The sequence below is a fragment of the Coregonus clupeaformis genome, chromosome 8 (genome assembly GCF_020615455.1).
Source record: "Coregonus clupeaformis isolate EN_2021a chromosome 8, ASM2061545v1, whole genome shotgun sequence".
In the NCBI taxonomy this organism is placed as follows: Eukaryota; Metazoa; Chordata; class Actinopteri; order Salmoniformes; family Salmonidae; genus Coregonus; species Coregonus clupeaformis.
Genome location: NC_059199.1, coordinates 17,035,896 through 17,057,181, shown reverse-complemented (window position 1 = coordinate 17,057,181; position 21,286 = coordinate 17,035,896). Strand labels below are relative to the sequence as shown.

At 44.1% G+C, this 21,286-nt stretch overlaps 1 protein-coding gene across 6 annotated transcripts in view; it reads right to left on the bottom strand.

Annotated features, from left to right (window-relative positions):
- Window positions 1–519: 519 nt before the first annotated feature.
- Window positions 520–21,286, bottom strand: part of LOC121571218 (H(+)/Cl(-) exchange transporter 3) — a 58,368-nt gene continuing 37,601 nt past the window's right edge. For 3 of the 6 annotated variants that reach the window (XM_041882556.2, XM_045221848.1, XM_045221845.1), the window contains 12 exons: window positions 20,506–20,605; window positions 20,118–20,305; window positions 17,457–17,579; window positions 14,768–14,974; window positions 14,410–14,490; window positions 13,723–14,271; window positions 13,294–13,480; window positions 10,160–10,377; window positions 9,855–10,035; window positions 8,750–8,966; window positions 5,851–5,926; window positions 520–3,180 (listed from right to left, as the gene is read on the bottom strand). In XM_041882556.2, coding sequence (XP_041738490.2) covers window positions 3,004–3,180; window positions 5,851–5,926; window positions 8,750–8,966; window positions 9,855–10,035; window positions 10,160–10,377; window positions 13,294–13,480; window positions 13,723–14,271; window positions 14,410–14,490; window positions 14,768–14,974; window positions 17,457–17,579; window positions 20,118–20,305; window positions 20,506–20,605 — 2,304 coding nt within the window. In that variant the 3' untranslated portion in view covers window positions 520–3,003. Of the gene's footprint in view, window positions 3,181–4,871; window positions 4,929–5,850; window positions 5,927–8,749; window positions 8,967–9,854; window positions 10,036–10,159; window positions 10,378–13,293; window positions 13,481–13,722; window positions 14,272–14,409; window positions 14,491–14,767; window positions 14,975–17,456; window positions 17,580–20,117; window positions 20,306–20,505; window positions 20,606–21,286 lie in introns of all 6 variants that reach the window. The other 3 variants (XM_045221846.1, XM_045221849.1, XM_045221847.1) reach the window with 2 other exon arrangements.

The window sequence follows — 21,286 nt, the reverse complement described above, 5'->3', positions numbered from 1 at the left end:
GAGATTGTGTGTGAGAGGGAGAGATTGTGTGAGCACTGAAAGCAGACAGAGTGCAAACTGACTGGCATTAGAAGCTGGCTTTGTCTTTGTACTGCTCCCAACTCGAACAGGAAAGGAGGCATTCACAAAGACCGGTTTGTGTTGAAGTCTGGGTGGCACAGCGTTTCTTTCCTCTTGCTGTTCTTTGACCCAGTGTTCCCCCTCTCATTCCTCTACACTAGTGTTCCCCCTTCCTTTTCTTTATACCAGTGCGCCTCCTCTCTGCCTACAGAGCAGCTTCTGATCTGAGAGGATTCTATCAGTGTTATTGTGCTTTGGATAGGTGTTTAGTGTACTGTACCACCAACTTCATCACGTTTACTGAGAGAAGCTTCACACATTTGAGTTGTGCTGTATAGCAGAAACCATAAAACTAGTTGGATTGACAGTAACAGGTGTGTTCAGCCTTTTACCTCAATACTATTAGAATCCTGTTTGTTAAATGTTCAAAATATCGTTAAGAACCCACTCAGACTGACACAATTTGCAATATTTTAATTTAAATCTTTACATATTGTTTTAAATGTACAATCAAACCATCAATGTAATCATAAAAGTATTAATAATGTACAACTAACTACCATAAATAAAAAAAGGAAAAACATTGAGATGAGTATGAAGAGAAGAAAACTGTTTGACACCACATCGGTTAACAAAGACTGACAGTTAGATCAGGGTCGTATCCATTAGGGCAGGGTTTCCCAAACTCGGCCAAAAACCAAAACGTGCACCCAGGGGAGGCCCCAGGACAGAGTTTGGGAAACCCTGCATTAGGGCACGCAATTGAAAACGTTTTAAAAGAAATTGAAAGGTCCAAATAGTCCCTCTGTCTGTTTTATGTTTGATGCCTAATGAATATAACCTAAGACTGTCACTGCAATAGAGATACGCAGAGAGTAGTCACCACCTGCCCAGCCGCCTACACACGCTTTAAGCTGTATCCCAAATGGCACCATTTTCCCTATATAGTGCACTACTTTTGACCAGAACCCTGGTCAAAAGTAGTGCACTATATAGGGAAAAAGGTGCCATTTGGGACACACCATAGCCTTCACTCAGCAGGTAAAGTGCTACTCTATGCATATTGTCATGGAAACAAAGCCAGGGAGAAAGAGGACTCCTTTGGCTGGCGCACACATTTTGTGGTCACTGCTTCCTGTGTGGTGGACCACACATTAAAGGGTGAATCAGATATATGATCCTATATTCTTTTTTCATGAGTCTAGGTTTGCACATGGAGGGTGTACTGTGCGCTTCTACATGTCTCCAAGTCAATATACAAGACTTTATTGAAGTTTAAAGGAGTTATTGGCACGACTCCAAAAACTTGGTATGGTCAATTGAATGTTATATGAAATGTAACTCCAATTTCAGTCCTTTCAATTCATGCTTTTGAGAATGAAAAATTGCTTGACGTCCCAAATGGCACCCTATTCCCTATATAGTGCACTACTTATGATCCAGGCCCTGTTCAAGAGTAGTGCACTATATAGGAAACAGGGTGCCATTTGGCCTAGCAACCCATGGAGTGCTGGAAGTTTATTTAAAATGTTTTAAATCTACAAATGCAAAGAATAATTAATGTTGAATTGATGTACTTGACGACTGGGCAGAGGAGGAGATATGCAAGAAAATATTAAGCTCTAGTGGAAAATACAAGACACATTTCTCACACACCAATGAGGCAGCTTAATTAAGCAAAGTAAAATATCTAAGACATGGTTACTGTGCAGTATTACCATCAACATCCTCATAATCAACCATTTATTTTGTTCACTTAAAAAAAAAAGTGGTTTTCCAGTCTTGAGTTTGTTTCATTACAAGCCGTAAAAAGTTACTTGATTATGTAGATATCAATACTCTAAAAGTAGTAGCATTAGTAATAGTTTGAAGAGAAAAAATGATTTTTTTTTTCTCTCCAGTAACAGAACTCGACCTCGAGTTAGTTTAGCTTTTTTATATACACACTGCCCACCTTCACTGTCGGAGAAACGGACGAGTCTTTCCTCATCTGATACTCACGCCCACCTGGCTCAGATCAAAAAGGTACACACACCGCACAGTTATTCACCCTTTACGTCAACAGAGGGTATGTAACCGATGAGTATCAGACTCTTCTGTACAGCACGTTTTCACATACATCAGAAAGAGACATTTTGTTCTTGAACTACAACACTCAGACGTTAACTAACTACTGCAGTACATCCTGCTTGTACCCTTAATTTTCCTTCCTCTCACACACGCACCCACATATACACCTTGGAGCAACGGCCAGTCAAATATCAGGCGGTTGCCTTTGGGGGAGGGGGGGGTCGTTTCGGGATACTATGACAACCTGATTGGAACGTCAAGGTGAAACAAACACATGCATTGTCTTGCTCAGAGTTCACAGGTAAACAATGCTTTCGAAGACGGACGGGGTGTGGAGTGAGGGAGATAGTGGGGGCGGAGCCTGGCAGGGCATCTGACAGACAGGGCTGACAGCCAATCAGCAGTCGAGGTGTCTGAAGGTCCCTCCTCGCGTTCTAGCGGATCATTCTGACCTCTTACCTCTCACCCTGGTAGCCAGGCTTCAGGCCCACAGCAATGTCCGCTAGCGTGAGCCAATAGAAACAGGACAGGGATGAAGGAGCATGAAGAGAGCGTGTGTGTGTGTTTGAAGGAGGTGCAATTCGGCTAGTGGCATGCTTGTGTGGCATCTGTGTATGAGTGAGTCTGACCTCATGTGTCTTCTGTATGTATGTAAATGGATGTGTGTGTTAAAAGTGCATTCCTTGTGTATATATGCCCCAGCCTGTAGTAGCTGCTACTTTGGGGCCTAAACATCCTTCACAGCAGCCATTTTTAATGTCCTTTTAGAGTGTCTCTTCCTTCCCGTGGCCACTAGAGGGCTCTGTGGGGTTCAGTCAGTCTGGTTTAGTATTGAGGGGGCTTAGGGATGGGGTTTCCCGGGGGGGATGTGTGTCATAGGGTGGAGCCAAGGCCATACAGTAGGTGTAACACCTCCTCCTCCTCGCTTTCGTCGTCGTGACGACCCGGGAAGGAGGTGACTAGTTGAACATTATGTTGTCGGGGTCTTGGTTGGCCATCTGGGCCATATGACGGAGGATATCTTTTTTTGTGATAATACCAAGGAGACGCCTGCAGAGAGAGAAGGAAAGAGTGAGAGAGATAGGGGGGAGAGAGAGAGGGGGGAGAGAGAAAATAGTTAGTCAGGGATGAGCTGGCAGGGAGCACAGTCTGGTTGGCGTGGGAGAGAATTGCATCATGTTTTTGTTGGCCAGGGATACAAGCATGGAATCAATCGAGAGAGAATTATAATATTTTTTATTTGGTTAGATAATGTTAACTAACTAAAATAATAGGCTCTGTTAACTGACAAAATGATGGCAATTTGTTTAATTTCAGAGGACAATTATTTTGGGGCCTGGTAAATAATGATAAGATATATATTATTTTGGGGGCTGACACTTGATGATTTATATCACAAATAAAAATGACTAAATAATACTGATAAATTCTACAGTCTAGAGAAGCAATGCTCCATTTCTTCCAAACTGTATCTGCATTTTAGCCCAAGGTGATACAGGGAACGCAGTAATACAGTTACCACTCAGCCAACCGTGACTGTCAGTGTCACTGCAGCCATGCCAACAAAAACATGAGTCCCACTGGTGCCAAGGAAGGATAGGAGGCGGAGAGGAGGTGAGTAACCAGGGGAGAATGGTGAGTGAGTGATTCTCGTTAGAAGCCTGAGGAGATGAACTGAACACCTATAGGAAGAGCAGGTGAGGTGAACACACTAGGAAGAGCAAGACTGAACACCTTGCCTTACCAACCAACCAAACCTTCACGTCCTCAGAGATAAACATTCTGGAACACCCAGTCAAGAGTCTACAGGCTAATTCAAGAGCACTTTTATTTAAAATACGACGGGGTCATTGCTACCGGCTCCCTTAAAGGGTACTCCCTTCTCCTTTCTGAGAGCCAGGTCACAATTGGTTTAAATGTAATGTAAAACACAGAGGGTCAATTACCTTTTGCAACTAGTGTGCAAGCAGATAATAATTAGATGTCCATTAAGACATGATGATTCCTAGAATTGCCTTTTTTTGTTATAACTACAAACCCTTGTGCTCTTGAATTCAGCTATGATGATAACATTGTAGTTTGAGATTTAGTGAGAGACATCTGCAGACATTGGAGAGAGTGAGACAGACATTGAGTGCAGAGTTGAGCTGAGAGAGTGGTGAGAGGAGGTGAGGCTGTATGTATCAAAGCGTCGTCTCAGAGCAGGAGTGCTGATCTAGGATCAGCTTTGCCTTTTAGATCCTAATGAATATGATTATAAGGACAGGGGGACCTGATCCTAGATCAGCACTCCTACTCTGAGACGCTTCATGAATACGGTCCCTGATCTACAGAATAGGTGAGACAGCCTGTTGAAGGCGGGGCCTGTAGGAAGTGGACTGGTGGGGTTAGTGCTACAGGAACCAGATCAGGAGTGAGGGGGGTTGAGGTGGGAGGCAGCGGGTGAGGCAGGGGGGTTGAGTTCAGGTGAGAGGGGGTTGAAGGAGGGGTGGGTACTGTTTAGGATCAGGGTGGGTGTTGGGGGGATGTGTGTTGCTTGGCTTAGCTGGCAACCTATACTACAGGTATTAGCTACCACCACACGCTACTACTACCATCATCACTTCACCACTATAGAGTTCACTCTCTCAGGAGAAGGGTTCTACTAGGCCTACGGCAGGACAGGAGGGACACTTGATGCTAAATCTCCCCCCTCCCAGAAAAACCAACGGTCCGCTCCCACGTAGTGGCCGGTTACTCGCCAATCGGTTAAGGGGACGCCGGCGGCGCTACGAGTAGTCGGGTCAGATGTCGTCGATCTGTTGGTCCGCCAGACAGACGGACGGACGGTGACCCAGTTGGGGGGGTGGGAGGAGTGAGAGGGAGGGGTAAAAAAAAAAGACAACAAAACAGGAAGAAGCAGTAATTAATTGAAGTCAAACTGGACTATGTCCAAAATGGCACCCTATTCCCTTCATAGTGCACTACTTTTGAACTAGAAGTAGCAGTACACTATATAGGATATAGGGTGCCATTTGGGACACTTTTAGAGTGAAATTACGTAATAATGTTTGCGTGTGAAGGTTTTCGATGGGCAGAGTGAGACACACAAAAAACAGGCATGGTTACATGGCTGTATGGAAGTCATAGGGACAGTGGCGGGGGGATGAGATCAATATACAATCAGTATATTCATGCTTCTATCTATATTCTATAATGACTTCTTATAGCAGATGAAGGAGCCCATACTACTGATGAAGGGACTAATAGCTAGTTGGATGTTGTTGATGGGAATGGCTGTGGAGCAATAGTAAATGGCGGATATTTAACTAATCAAGCTTCAAATGACAGTTCCCATCAAAGTCCAACATTACAGGACCCATAATAAAACCACTCATATAGAGTAGATCTTTTTAAATATACATCTTACTAACTGTTGTCAATGACTAGTAGTGAATGAATAGCGAGACCAGAGAGTGACAGAGTGACACTTGTGTTTGTGAATGATAATACGGTATCCAGTGAGGAGAAAGTGGATACACACACCCCCTAAAAAAAAAGAGTGCATTCATGAGTGAGTTGAAAATATGATACAGTAAGACGAGTGGGTTGCTATTGGAAACGGGAACTGTCAGTTACAGTTACATGCGTCGCGCCTAGGTAGGTGGGGCCTAAGAGGCAGAAATGGAGAAGGGGGAGAGGTCAGTGGAATGGGAGGGGAAAGGGGGCGGGGCTAGTCACCAGGGGCTCCGTGTGTTCCTTGAGCTCCTCCAGATGCGCTAATATATTCTTCTTAGTGATGATGCCCAATACAATCCTGTACAAACACACACCTGTTACTCAGGAGACTGCCCATCACACACACACAGAGAAAGACAGCAGCACAAAACATAAAATAATAACTTAATATGACATAACAAACTGACAAATCATAACATACCAAACATATCCTAATAGTATTGCTTTAAAAAGGAAGGTAAATAAATGTCAATAAATATACTACTTCTACTGATGGTGATTTTATATTAGTATGTGTCAATTGGATGCCAACTAGTGTTTTTCGTGCATATGATTAATCTTTGTGTCGGTTTCAATAATTTCCTTATTCATTTGCAATGGATTCTAATCTTGTGAGTACAGAGTCAAGTATTGTAGATAAATAACCAAGGATATAGTATGTCTGATGTTTCTACGTTTAGCCTAAATGTATAGCTACTGAATGATACATGAATTGAGACCAAAGGTGGCATCAAACAATAGAAAATGATAAAATAACAAAAATATACAACAAATGTATAAAAACAAAGGACTGCTGTCATCTGTAATCTCAGTCACTCTCAGTACTCCCCTCTCCTGACTGTGTCTAAACATCCACCTTTAAATATATATTTAGACTATGACTGCCGGGTAATGACGCACAGAACAAGACGTTATCTAATGAGGGTTTCTATACTGAACAAAACGCAACATGCAACAATTTCAAAGATTTATACTGAGTCATATAAGGAAATCAGTCAATTGAAATAAATTCATTAGGCCCTAATCTATGGATTTCACATGACTGGGCAAGGGTGCACCCACTGGGGAGCCAGACCCAGCTTTATTACAGACATAAAAACTCCTCAGCACTCCTCCCCCCACCCGATTCCAAAGGTGAAGAAGCCGGATGTGAAGGTCCTGGGCTGGCGTGGTTACACGTGGTCGGCGGTTGTGAGGCCGGTTTTGAGTACTGCCAAATTCTCTAAAACGACGTTGGACGCAGCTTATGGTAGAGAAATTAACATTCAATTCTCTGGCAACAGCTCTGGTGGACATTCCTGCAGTCAGCATGCCAATTACATGCTCCCTCAAAACTTGAGACATCTATGGCATTGCGTTTATTCAAAACTGCACATTTTAAAGTGGCCTTTTATTGTCCCCAGCACAAGGTGCACCTGTGTAATGATCATGCTGTTTAATCAGCTTCTTGATATGCCACACCTGTCAGGTGGATGGATTATCTTGGCAAAGGCGAAATGCTCACTAACCAGTGATGACAAAGTCTCCCGTGAACCCCTCTGGATCACCACAGTCTAACTGGTAGTAGACATGGTAAATGTCCTCTGGTAAGGTCGTAATGAATATGGATTGAACAACCCGTTTGAGACCAGGCCGCTTACGGCTCTGAGATCCTTGGTCTCTTGATGAACTTGGTTCCGTTCCTTGATGGACTTGCACACCCGTTCGTGCCTGGCAATGTTGTTGGTGCTGATAGGTCTGGAGCACTGAGGAGTCTTCATGGTCAGTTCCCTGTGATCCTCTCTGCCTCTGAGCTCTGTACTTATAGAGTGATGGCTCCTCCCCAAGTGTCAGAAATCTCAGATTGTGAAATAACCTTTGATCCCTTGGCAAATCATTTCCCCAACAAATCTTTCTCTCTCACAATGATTTCCACAGATGGTTACGTAAGTGCTGGTTAGGATGATGACCTTTGGACACCTCTACGAGAAGAGCCTCGCTAATACATACTCAAACATGCTGGTTAGGTTGGGAGACGTACCACTACCTATTTTTCTCTTGGGGTCATAAAGTGGTGAGATTGATTTGGAGAGGAAATATGAGAAGGAGAGATGTTTCCCCAGGTATGATGGTTGGCAAATGTGATTTTCAATCATGCACAAGGCCTTGTACTTGTATATTGTTTGGCATATCACCCCGTGTCACCGAAGTTGGCAAGACAAGTCCATTTCCCAGCCCCGTGCTCTTGTGCCCTTTTGTTCCAACCGCTACAGACAGCTCAGCTGCTTCTAAACACGACACACGAGTCCCTCTAATATTTTTCCCCAAAGGAAACTGGATAAAACAATGTTCTGTCACAAGCTTGCATGATGTGAATTTTTCTAATCTATGATTTACACTCACTATTTTTCAATGAACATGTTGCATTCCTTAGAGCCATGCTACTGAATAAACCTAGATAGGTTTCCTCTCTGTATGATTCCTGTTCTATAGTAATGGTAGTAGTATATTGGTGATTGTGTTTCTCTCCTGTCTGGTATTTGTTAAGTGGTATTTCAGTAGTTATATATTAAGCGTAGCACAGCTAGCATTTAGCTGAGAGGCCATGCAGGTTACAGCCTACAGGTTATGACAGATTATAACACCAGGGTTCCCAGTGTCCATGCATCGCCCTATAGTGAGGGGATGCATGGCTAGCATGTCCCATTATCCAGACTAGCATATCACTTAGAATGGATGATGTACAATGCTAGTAGTGTGTGTATATTGGAACAGACCTTGAGAGTGTGTTGTTTGGTTTGTGTTGAGGGAACTCTGTGTTGCCTGTTGAGGTGTTAGTTCAGGTTGACAACACTGAGGCTGAGTTAAGGAGGACTGAGGAAGACTCTTTGCCCCAGTGTTCCCTCCTTCTGATCCTCCTCATCTTTCACCCCCACCCCTCCAAAATACATCCCCCCATTTTCCATGCCACCCTAGCCATTACCCTCCCCCCACACCCCACCCTCTCGTTTCACCCTTTAAGTGTCACCAGACATTGTCGGAGGCCCAGCTTGGACAAACTCCTAACCCTCCGATCCCCTCCACCCCTCCACCCATCAACCCTTCCCATGCCACCCTACCCCTCTCCCTTCCCTCATCTCACCCGTTGTGTGTCACCAGACACTGGCGGAGGCCCATCTTGCGGAAGATGTCCACCACGATCTCCATGGGCGTGTGGTCGGTGACGGTGAAGGGGCTCATGTCCAGGATGGAGCGCAGCTTGAGGGGCCGCGGGCTGTCGGCGGGCAGCGTGGGGGCGTGCTGCGTGAAGTAGACCCGCGAAGTCAGCAGGATACCCTCCTGCTTCCGCCGTGCGTTCTCTGATGACCGGGGGGGGCAGGGGGGTGAGAGGGAGTGGGTGGGTGGGTGGAGAAAGAGAGAGAGAGAGATAGGGAAAGAGATTTTAATTTGGTTTGTTTCTAAACCGGGGGGTAGCAGATAAAGCCCTGCATGGGCAAGAAGCCCGAGCCCTACCCATGCCCGCGATATTCAGGCCCTACCTTACCCAGGCCTGATTGCTTCTGCCAAATGTAAGGCCCTACCCTGCCTGAAACCCAAAATCTGAAACAACTTTCTCTGTTAGTATATCCATTAGCTGCTCTTCTCAGTCGGTCACTCGCTACCTGCCCGCTGCTCGCTCTGCATGTGCTCTGTGAGTATCCATAGCAATAGCTCCGCTTGGGCTGCTCTGCTCAATGACGAGACATGAGATAGCAGTTAGCTGCTCCTTTAAGTCACTCTAAACTCCGACAAACTCAAGGTACATTATTATTTTCTGTGAAATAATCTTTCCTGTTTTATATTTGAGGTTGAAGGTTGAAGCACTTCTGACACCATGTTATGATCTTAGTCAGATATGACTGTACTGCACAGCAGAGCATGAGCAAATGGCTCAGCTTCAAAATGTTACTGATCAATTTAGTGATACTGAGCCCTGCCCATACACTAGTTATTGATGAAAAAACAGGCCCTACCCAGGCTTAACCCGATGCATAATGTAGGGGCCCGTCGGGCTCGGGTTGGGTAACAGAGCTCTAGTGCCAGATAGGGAGGGTTTACACTTTTGGCACAATTCCATTGGTTTCATTGGCACCAGGCAAGCTCAATCAATTAAGTGCAGCTAAAGTATTTGAAAGGAAACAAATACTAGTTGAACTTAGGGTCTGGTTGAATCTGACCGCCCCCCACACCCTGCCATCTCTCCTCACCTATAGCAATGGTGATGTCCCTGCGCAGGGCGAAGCCAACCAGTCTCTGGGACTCCTTGGAGACGATGACAGGGAAGCCGTTGTAGCTGGTCTCGCTGATGATCCCCTGTAGTTCCTCCACCGTCAGGTCGTCCTGCGTCAGCACCGCTAACGGCGGATCACTACGCCGCGGCCGCATCACCTGAAGTCAGACAGGAATGGAAGAACATCAAGAATGTATCTACTTGTGAATCATTTTTTTGATGTTTGTTTGTTTTGATTATGGTGGTGTGTGTGTGTGTGTGTGTGTGTGTGGATATAATCACCTCCCGCGCCAGCGTGGTGTGTGTGAACTCTTCCTTGGCGTCGAGGAAGGGGTACCCGTTCAAGCGGATGTGTGACTCGTAGATGCCCTCGCGCCCGAAGGCGTCGCCCACCCACTTGCTGGTCATGACGGCGGCCATGAGGGGCACGATGTACTCCAGGCCGCCCGTCAGCTCAAACACGATGACCACGAGAGACACGGTCATCCGTGTTACACCACCTGGAACGCAACACAATGATTCACTTCTTATTCACCTTTAATTTTACCAGGTAAGCTGACTGAGAAGTGAGAACACGTCTCCCGAGTGGCGCAGTGGTCTAAGGCACTGCATTGCAGTGCTAGCTGTGCCACTAGAGATCCTGGTTCGAATCCAGGCTCTGTCGTAGCCGGCCGTGACCGGGAGACCCATGGGGCGGCGCACAATTGGCCCAGCGTCGTCCAGGGTATGGGAGGGAATGGCCGGCAGGGATGTAGCTCAGTTGGTAGAGCATGGCGTTTGCAACGCCAGGGTTGTGGGTTCGATTCTCACGGGGGGCCAGTATGAAAAAATTTACAAAAAATTATAATAATGTAAGTCGCGTTTAAAAATTATAAGAGCGTCTGCTAAATGACTAAAATGTAAATGTAAATGAAACACATTTACATTTAAAAAAAGCAGCCAACAAGTGCTCAGCATATGTGGGAAGTCCTTCAAGGCGGTTGGAAAAGCATTCCAGGTGAAGCTGGTTGAGAGAATGCCAAGAGTGTGCAAAGCTGTCATCAAGGCAAAAGGTGGCTATTTGAAGAATCTCAAATATAAAATAGATTTACATTTAACACTTTTTTGGTTACTACATGATTCCATATGTGTTATTTCATAGTTTTGATGTCTTCACTATTATTCTACAATGTAGAAAATAGTAAAAATAAAGAAAAACCCTGGAATGAGTAGGTGTGTCCAAACTTTTTACTGGTACTGTATATTTATATTCCGGACTCTGACATTGCTCGTTCTGATAATGCTAAAGCTGGCACAATTACCGTATAACCTACGTTTATGGATGAAGACCGTCATGGAAATAAAATACAATTAATTTACTGTATAACGAATGCCCCACTTCACATTTCTCAAAATAGTTAAAAAATACGATATAAAAAAAAATATTGATTCATTTAATTAATATGAATCGATTCTTTTAAATGATTATTTTTCACAAATTGAATGATTCGCTTAGCCATTGTAGCAGTTGGGGTTCTGTTCAATCACGGTGAATCAAATCATGGGAATCAAAATAATAATTAGTGAATCTCGAACAGTAAAAGGAAAACATTTTGCTGTAGCCTTCCTTTTGAATTGTGTTGTTGCAAAACTCATTTTGTAGATACTTTAAGTTGGTTTGAACATTCCATTTATTGGGACATTGCAACTCAATAACTAACGTTAGATGCTAGTAGTCAGCCTGAAGTAAACACTTCTAAGGTAAGATACAGTTTATTACGCCCTATAAAATCTGCGATGGGGAAGCATGCTGAAACAGTCATTTCTAAAGTCTTTTTTCAGAAAAACATTTCCAATTAAATGTTGACTGCAAAGTAGGCCTACCTGGCATGATGATTTGTACGAACCGCGTGCACATTTATTTTCCAAACTCTGCAATCACATGTGCAGTACAGAAACCTGACAGAAACACCGATAGCCTCAACAGTCTCTTGCTATGCAGTTGAATTAAAGTGGAACTACACCCTCCCAAAAAAAATTCCCCAGACCTCAAAAGGGTTCTCCTGACCAGTTGAATGATAGGGTAACATTTTGATTTCTACCTAAATAAACATTCCCAAACGTAATAATTTTTCATGAGATAGCCATAAACTGGTAATGTTGCATAGTTTTAGAAAGGTCTTGAACTCTCCTTTCTGGTAAAAACAGTAAATAATAAATTGCTGAGGTGTACTCACTTTTGAGGACACAAGCTCAAATACATAGTACAAATATTGTTAAAAATCATATGATTTTTTCACTATTCAACAAAAGTGGGGAAATAGAGCTTGAAATGATTGAAATGCTTTCTAAATATAATAACAATCCAATTATAAACGACTTGCTATAAGATGTCACATTTCTTATAACTGTAAAATAAATATGATCATACTTAGTGACAGTACAATATTGGCACTACTTCATAAAACTGCCGACAGATAATTTTCTCCTAAACGTCCACTGAGTGGCGCAGAGACACCATTCAAATGTGTGCATACTCGTCAGCTTTAGGAGGAAGTGATTCTGTCTGTCTGTGACCAAGAGAAAGTGGAATTGTTTCAATTATATTAATAATTTCGTATTTCGTCATGTTGAGAGCTCTAAATCCGGCTGAGATTAAACTACACAGGCTGGATCCGATAGACTGTCACCGTTCGTTCATATGCCGTCTCACAGGCTGGGCTCACTCGCTCAGAGGAAGAGTAAATCAATTCTTTGTCTGGATAGGCCAGAAAATGTGACACCTCATTCCCTATGCAAATGGGTGTGAAACCTGACACTTCAAGTCTGCTCTGCTAAGAGAGTAAAAGGGGAGAGCAGACAGATGGGGCTTTCTGGCACTATAAGACACAGGACCCTACGGCGTTCAGAGCGCTTTGTACACCAAAATGTCAGTTGGAACCGGTCCAAAACCGCTTAAAGTTCCTGATATGAGGGACTTAACATAGCAGTGTTGTGGACTTAGAACATACAATTGTGCAGTTGTGCATTTGAATGTGAAAACATGAAAAATAATTGAAAAATGACAAACCTTGAAAGATAAAACCAAGATAACAAAACTGAATTTGGGAGAAAAAATAAAAAAGGATTTCATAGGGCCCTATAAACAACACAAAAACATGAAATGCTATTTGAACAGTTATTACGGAGACCGCAGTCATTTGGCTGGCCAATTACCGTCATCCAAAATTCCATGATCATCACAGCCCTAGATATATTGCTCGTTCTGATATTTCTTCATTTCTTGTTTTTTTTACTTTTTGGATCATGTGTGTATTTGTATTGTATTGCTAGATATTACTGCACTGTTGGAGCTAGAAACATAAGCATTTCTCTGCACCTGCAATAAAATCTGCAGATCTTTGTATGTGACCAATAAACTTCGATTTTTAACTCACCCAGACATGCTGCGGCCCCCACCATGGCATAGAGTCCCGGGGTGATGCAGTCGGTGCCTACCTCACACCACTCCCTGAACACTAACCAGTCGTGGTGGTAGTACGCCAGCTGCTCCACGGCGATGCCCACGATACGCCCGGCGATCGCCCCGATGGCCATACTGGGGATGAACAGGCCAGCCGGAACCTGGAGACAGGAACCACAACTTAAAAGACCCACTCCAGCTATTTCTGAATTTATCCTGTTGAAAAAAGATCCTGAACTGAAATTCCAATTCTGATTTTACTCAATGCTTTTCAACCCAAACCTGATCAGCATTATTTAAAGTGTAGACTACAATCTAAGATTTGTATTAGACCACAATCTGATAGACATTACCCAATACAACCACATTAACTGCCGGGGTACATTAACTAGACATGCCTCACCTTAAGTCCGAAGGTGAATATGGTCATAATGATCTTAAAGATGAGCGCCAGGCACAGCTGCCATATGGCTGCGTACACCCCGGGCCCCGCCGGCTTGTTGGGAGATGCATCCACAAACGCCTTACTCCCGTTCATCTGACTCCTGTACTGGCAGAGCTGGGACGACTCCAAGGGTCCGCAGTCGGTAAACAACTCTTTAATCAGCTCGCTGGTGTTCTGTCGCGTGTACGGGTTGGGGAATGCCACGACGGCGGTAATGGCCGCCACGAAGATCACCTCCAGGATGGGGTACTTCCCGAAGCGGGTAGACTTCCTCCTTCGGCACCAGGCGATGTTGGCTTTGATGAAGAAGGCCCCCCAGAGACCCCCAAACACCCCCAGCAGGATGAAGGGGATAAGCTCAAACAGGTACCAGGGGGTGTGGTACTCTACATAGAACAGGACCAGACGGCTGTTGCCAAACGGGTTAATGGAGCGGAGGACAAAGGCTGCCACCAACGCAGCGAAGAAGGAGCGCCACAGCGTCTTCAGAGGGAAGTAGTAACTCACCTGGGGGGAGGGGGAAGAGAGAGAGATGCAGACAGGTGAATAGCGGAGCAAGGTAATTATAGCGTGTGATTCAATGTCTCATACAGACCCACAGTCAGTCACAGGCACATGCACACACACACACAGTATACATTGTACCTCCTCCAAGCTGAAGAGTACTCCTCCTATGGGAGCACCGAAAGCGACAGACACCCCAGCCGCTGACGCTGCAGATAGGACCTGCAGAGAGAAAACAAACAAAAGATTAGTACCAAAACACAGGCCGAGTCAGCTGAAACACTGACAGGAATTTACCCAAAACACAGTCTTAAATCCTACTACGTGGTGACACAGAAAATGTCTAAAAACAAAACTCAACACTGTCATGTAATACAATGGATACAAACACAAACCATATCCTCGCTATTCTTAGCCTCGTTCTTGCTGTACTTGGACAATAAAGTTGCATGGTATTGTATTTGACCACGCCTAACAGTAGATCACATATCGCACACACCTCTCTCTTTTTGGCCTCGTTCTTGCTGTACTTGGGGAAGAGGTATGAGAAAATGTTTCCACAGCAGCAGGCCACATGGACCAGGGGTCCCTCCTTCCCCAGGCTCAGCCCAGACGCTACAGCCAGCACCAGGGTCACCGTCTTGATCAGCAGGGTCCACTTCCCCAGGTAACCCCGGATGATGAACCCACTCAGAATGGTCTTTATCTGGGGAGACAGAGAGATGGGGGAGGAGAGGGGAAATAAGGCAATTATACTGGATAAATGATTTATTTATAGTCTTAATCTGGGGGACAAAGAGGAGGGAGGAGACAATAAATAAGATATGCGTGTGTCCCATTAATATCTCCTTCTCCTGAAGTGTGCACTCTTTCACTACTTCCCACATATCATTGGATTGGTGGAGGCAGGGGCTAGTGGGAGTTTCCACCATATTTATTCTACCAGTAATTTCCTTACAAATCAGTGAAGGGAAGTGAACAAGTGCACACGTTGGGAGGAAGGAGAGATACTTGGTCCTCTGTAGCTCAGCTGGTAGAGCACGGCGCTTGTAACGCCAAGGTAGTGGGTTCGATCCCCGGGACCACCCATACACAAAAAAAATGAATGCACGCATGACTGTAAGTCGCTTTGGATAAAAGCGTCTGCTAAATGGCATATTATATTTATTATTATTTATACTTGCGACACAGCCAATGTAAATATCCTTTGTTCTCTGGGAGAGAGAAGGGAGAGGAGGTGTTAAGTATTTAAGTAGAGTCTATTGAAAACATTAAGGAAGCATTAAGATCACCAGTGTGCTGGAGTTTCCTTTCTATTAAATGTCTAAGTAAGGGAAATATGTGCATACATGAAAATCATGTACATTTGTAAGTTGAAGAAATTATCCTTTTAAATTCAACAAAATAAATAAGGTAAATGTCCAAACATATCCCAAACTGCTTCAGACTAAGAATTTTGAAGAAGAAAAACACATTTCCAACTACTCCCCATTTTTCTCTCTCGCTCTTCCTGAATTACAATATATTCTGTATATACAGTGAGGGGAAAAAGTATTTGATCCCCTGCTGATTTTGTACGTTTGCCCACTGACAAAGAAATGAGCAGTCTATAATTTTAATGGTACGTTTATTTGAACAGTGAGAGACAGAATAACAAACAAAAAATCCAGAAAAACGCATGTCAAACATTTTATAAATTGATTTGCATTTTAATGAGGGAAATAAGTATTAGACCCCCTATCAATCAGAAAGATTTCTGGCTCCCAGGTGTCTTTTATACAGGTAACGAGCTGAGATTAGGAGCACACTCTTAAAGGGAGTGCTCCTAATCTCAGCTTGTTACCTGTATAAAAGACACTTGTCCACAGAAGCAATCAATCAGATTCCAAACTCTCCACCATGGCCAAGACCAAAGAGCTCTCCAAGGATGTCAGGGACAGAATTGTAGACCTACACAAGGCTGGAATGGGCTAAAAGACTATCGCCAAGCAGCTTGGTGAGAAGGTGACAACAGTTGGTGCCATTATTCGCAAATGGAAGAAACACAAAAGAACTGTCAATCTCCCTCGGCCTGGGGCTCCATGCAAGATCTCACCTCGTGGAGTTGCAATGATCATGAGAACGGTGAGGAATCCGCCCAGAACTACACGGGAGGATCTTGTCAATGATCTCAAGGCAGCTGGGACCATACTCACCAAAACAACAATTGGTACACACTACGCCGTGAAGGACTGAAATCCTGCAGCGCCCGCAAGGTCCCCCTGCTCAAGAAAGCACATATACAGGCCCGTCTGAAGTTTGCCAATGAACATCTGAATGATTCAGAGGAGAACTGGGTGAAAGTGTTGTGGTCAGATGAGACCAAAATCGAGCTCTTTGGCATCAACTCAACTCGCCGTGTTTGGAGGAGGAGGAATGCTGCCTATGACCCCAAGAACACCATCCCCACCGTCAAACAAGGAGGTGGAAACATTATGCTTTGGGGGTGTTTTTCTGCTAAGGGGACAGGACAACTTCACCGCATCAAAGGGACGATGGACGGGGCCATGTACCGTCGAATCTTGGGTGAGAACCTCCTTCCCTCAGCCAGGACATTGAAAATGGGTCGTGGATGGGTATTCCAGCATGACAATGACCCAAAACACACGGCCAAGGCAACAAACGAGTGGCTCAAGAAGAAGCACATTAAGGTCCTGGAGTGGCCTAGCCAGTCTACAGACCTTAATCCCATAGAAAATCTGTGGAGGGAGCTGAAGGTTCGAGTTGCCAAACGTCAGCCTCGAAACCTTAATGACTTGGAGAAGATCTGCAAAGAGGTGTGGGACAAAATCCCTCCTGAGATGTGTGCAAACCTGGTGGCCAACTACAAGAAACGTCTGACCTCTGTGATTGCCAACAAGGGTTTTGCCACCAAGTACTAAGTCATGTTTTGCAGAGGGGTCAAATACTTATTTCCCTCATTAAAATGCAAATCAATTAATAAAAAATTTTGACATGCGTTTTTCTGGATTTTGTTGTTGTTATTCTGTCTCTCACTGTTCAAATAAACCTACCATTAAAATGATAGACTGATCATGTCTTTGTCAGTGTGCAAACATACAAAATCAGCAGGGGATCAAATACTTTTTTCCCTCACTGTATATAGTGTGTGTGTGTGTTTGTGTGTGTGTGTGTGTGTGCAATTTTACCTCAGGTATACCGGAGCCACAGGCGTAGGGGGCGAACACCTTGACCAGTAACACAGCCAGGAAGGCGAAAGACAAAGCCCAGTAGATGTACATAAAGTAGTTCATAATGTAGGAACCAGGGCCCTGGGAGGGAGAGGAGGAGGAGAGAGAGGAGCAGCATATTATTAACTGTCAATACACTGACACAGGGTATAATGACATTTGTTCTGAGATTAGATTCTGAAATGTGTCTGCTTCAGAAGACCTACCAAAACTCCTTAGATCATCTATAACACCATGGAGTGAGTCTAAACAGTGGTGAAGACACTTGAATCTCTCTCACCTCTGCCTGACTTGTCCCTCTCTACACTGGAAACCGCTAGCTTATAACACTGATAAGGTGCTATATTATAGCACATAAAGTGCTTATAACAGCTATCTGACACCTGTAACACCTATGTCAAACCTTACAAATAGCAGTGTTGGGCTATTTGGAAATATAATATAATATGCCATTTAGCAGACGCTTTTATCCTAAGCGACTTACAGTCATGTGTGCATACATTTTTACGTATGGGTGGTCCCGGGGATGGAACCCACTACCCTGGCGTTACAAGCGCCATGCTCTACCAATTGAGCTACAGAGGACCAGGAAAGCCATAGTCAGTCAATAAATAACATAATAATACTCATAGGAAAGGTTTTCATCTTTAGCTCACAATCTGTGGATACTATACGATTAGAAATGTTCAAAATGTTTGTAAAACATCACAGCACAATTGAAAAATATATGGCAGATGGAAACCAAACGAGGGCGGTCTATGGCGATAGGTGGGATGGGCTGAGAGTGTCTGAGGGGTGGGTTTAAAGAGCTTATGTTTGGTAATGTATTATTGTTATGTGATAGCTTTATATAAAAGTACCATGTATGTAAAATGTGTATGCAAAATGTGTATGCAAAATGTGTGTATATTTAGCAGAAAAGCTGTAAAATATATATTTGTCCTCCGAAGAGGGATGGGTTAATAATAATATATATTTTCTTTAAACACCTACAGTGGGGGAAAAAAGTATTTAGTCAGCCACCAATTGTGCAAGTTCTCCCACTTAAAAAGATGAGAGAGGCCTGTAATTTTCATCATAGGTACACGTCAACTATGACAGACAAATTGAGAATTTTTTTCTCCAGAAAATCACATTGTAGGATTTTTAATGAATTTATTTGCAAATTATGGTGGAAAATAAGTATTTGCTCACCTACAAACAAGCAAGATTTCTGGCTCTCACAGACCTGTAACTTCTTCTTTAAGAGGCTCCTCTGTCCTCCACTCGTTACCTGTATTAATGGCACCTGTTTGAACTTGTTATCAGTATAAAAGACACCTGTCCACAACCTCAAACAGTCACACTCCAAACTCCACTATGGCCAAGACCAAAGAGATGTCAAAGGACACCAGAAACAAAATTGTAGACCTGCACCAGGCTGGGAAGACTGAATCTGCAATAGGTAAGCAGCTTGGTTTGAAGAAATCAACTGTGGGAGCAATTATTAGGAAATGGAAGACATACAAGACCACTGATAATCTCCCTCGATCTGGGGCTCCACGCAAGATCTCACCCCGTGGGGTCAAAATGATCACAAGAACGGTGAGCAAAAATCCCAGAACCACACGGGGGACCTAGTGAATGACCTGCAGAGAGCTGGGACCAAAGTAACAAAGCCTACCATCAGTAACACACTACGCCGCCAGGGACTCAAATCCTGCAGTGCCAGACGTGTCCCCCTGCTTAAGCCAGTACATGTCCAGGCCCGTCTGAAGTTTGCTAGAGTGCATTTGGATGATCCAGAAGAGGATTGGGAGAATGTCATATGGTCAGATGAAACCAAAATAGAACTTTTTGGTAAAAACTCAACTCGTCTTGTTTGGAGGACAAAGAATGCTGAGTTGCATCCAAAGAACACCATACCTACTGTGAAGCATGGGGGTGGAAACATCATGCTTTGGGGCTGTTTTTCTGCAAAGGGACCAGGACGATTGATCCATGTAAAGGAAAGAATGAATTGGGCCATGTATCGTGAGATTTTGAGTGAAAACCTCCTTCCATCAGCAAGGGCATTGAAGATGAAACGTTGCTGGGTCTTTCAGCATGACAATGATCCCAAACACACCGCCCAGGCAACGAAGGAGTGGCTTCGTAAGAAGCATTTCAAGGTCCTGGAGTGGCCTAGCCAGTCTCCAGATCTCAACCCCATAGAAAATCTTTGGAGGGAGTTGAAAGACTGTGTTGCCCAGCGACAGCCCCAAAACATCACTGCTCTAGAGGAGATCTGCATGGAGGAATGGGCCAAAATACCAGCAACAGTGTGTGAAAACCTTGTGAAGACTTACAGAAAACGTTTGACCTGTGTCATTGCCAACAAAGGGTATATAACAAAGTATTGAGAAACTTTTGTTATTGACCAAAGACTTATTTTCCACCATAATTTGCAAATAAATTCATTACAAATCCTACAATGTGATTTTCAGGATTTTTTTTCTCTCATTTTGTCTGTCATAGTTGACGTGTGCCTATGATGAAAATTACAGGCATCTCTCATCTTTTTAAGTGGGAGAACTTGCACAATTGGTGGCTGACTAAATACTTTTTTCCCCCACTGTATGTCAATGAAATCCCTCTCACCTCTTCCTGGCCCAGGATGAGCCCCGCCCAGCTCTTCCACTGAGGACACTTGTCCCTCTCAGCGAACGTGGTCTCGTTGGAACCCCAGCAGCACTGCTCGTGGTTGAACCACATGGCATTCAGACACACCCCCTCCTTGATGTCGTTCAGCCAATCAGCAGCGATGTCGATCAGACCAGCCAGAGCACCTGATTGGACAAAGAGGAAGGGGAGGAAGAGAGGATGAAGAGGACAGGGAAGAGAAAAAGGAAACGATAGTTTAAGCCACACTGATTTTCATCAAAAGCAAGATGAAAAACAAACATGTTGTCGATGATTACCCTACATTTACTGTAAATACCCTGTGACTATTAGTATAGGTGAGCTCAGGTGACTGTGTGTGTGTTACCTGAGGCCAGTCCTGTCAGCGTCACCACCAGCCACCCAGACCAGGCATCATACAGGCTCTTGGTGAACTCCCATGCTGACTCCTTCTTCTTAGCATTGATCTGTACACACACACACACACACACACACACACACACACAGAGAGCAGGGTTACACACACACACACACACACACACACACACACAGAGAGCAGGGTTACACACACACACACACACACACACACACACACACACACACACACACACACACAGAGAGCAGGGTTACACACACACACACACACAGAGAGCAGGGTTAGAAACACACACACACACACACAGTTCTCCCCATTTTCAGAGTAACTATTATCAAATTATTGATAATATTAATAGTATTTTAACTACCCATGAACTTGTGCTGCTACTGCAGTGTGTCATATTGACATCAACCATTACTGTTCCCGTTTGGCAGGTGTAAAAAAATGAATAACACCCAGACGACATTCAAATGTGTGAGGATATGAAACTTCTAGGAACCACTCAGATTTGTATCGCAAAAGACGAAATGGTTTCCTCATGGTGTTTATAAGCCATGCACACAGAGCCACCACAGAGACCATAGGAGGTAACACTATTGTCTAGGGCACCATCTCTTTTAGAACAACATGCTGCTACAGAGCCACCACAGAGAATGCAGGGGACACTTCTGTCTAGGCTAGGGCACAATTTAAGGGGCCCAGCACAGAGCCCTGGGAGACACCCTTGTGGTCGTTTTACCTACCTTAGTTGATTAGACTGATTGTAAAT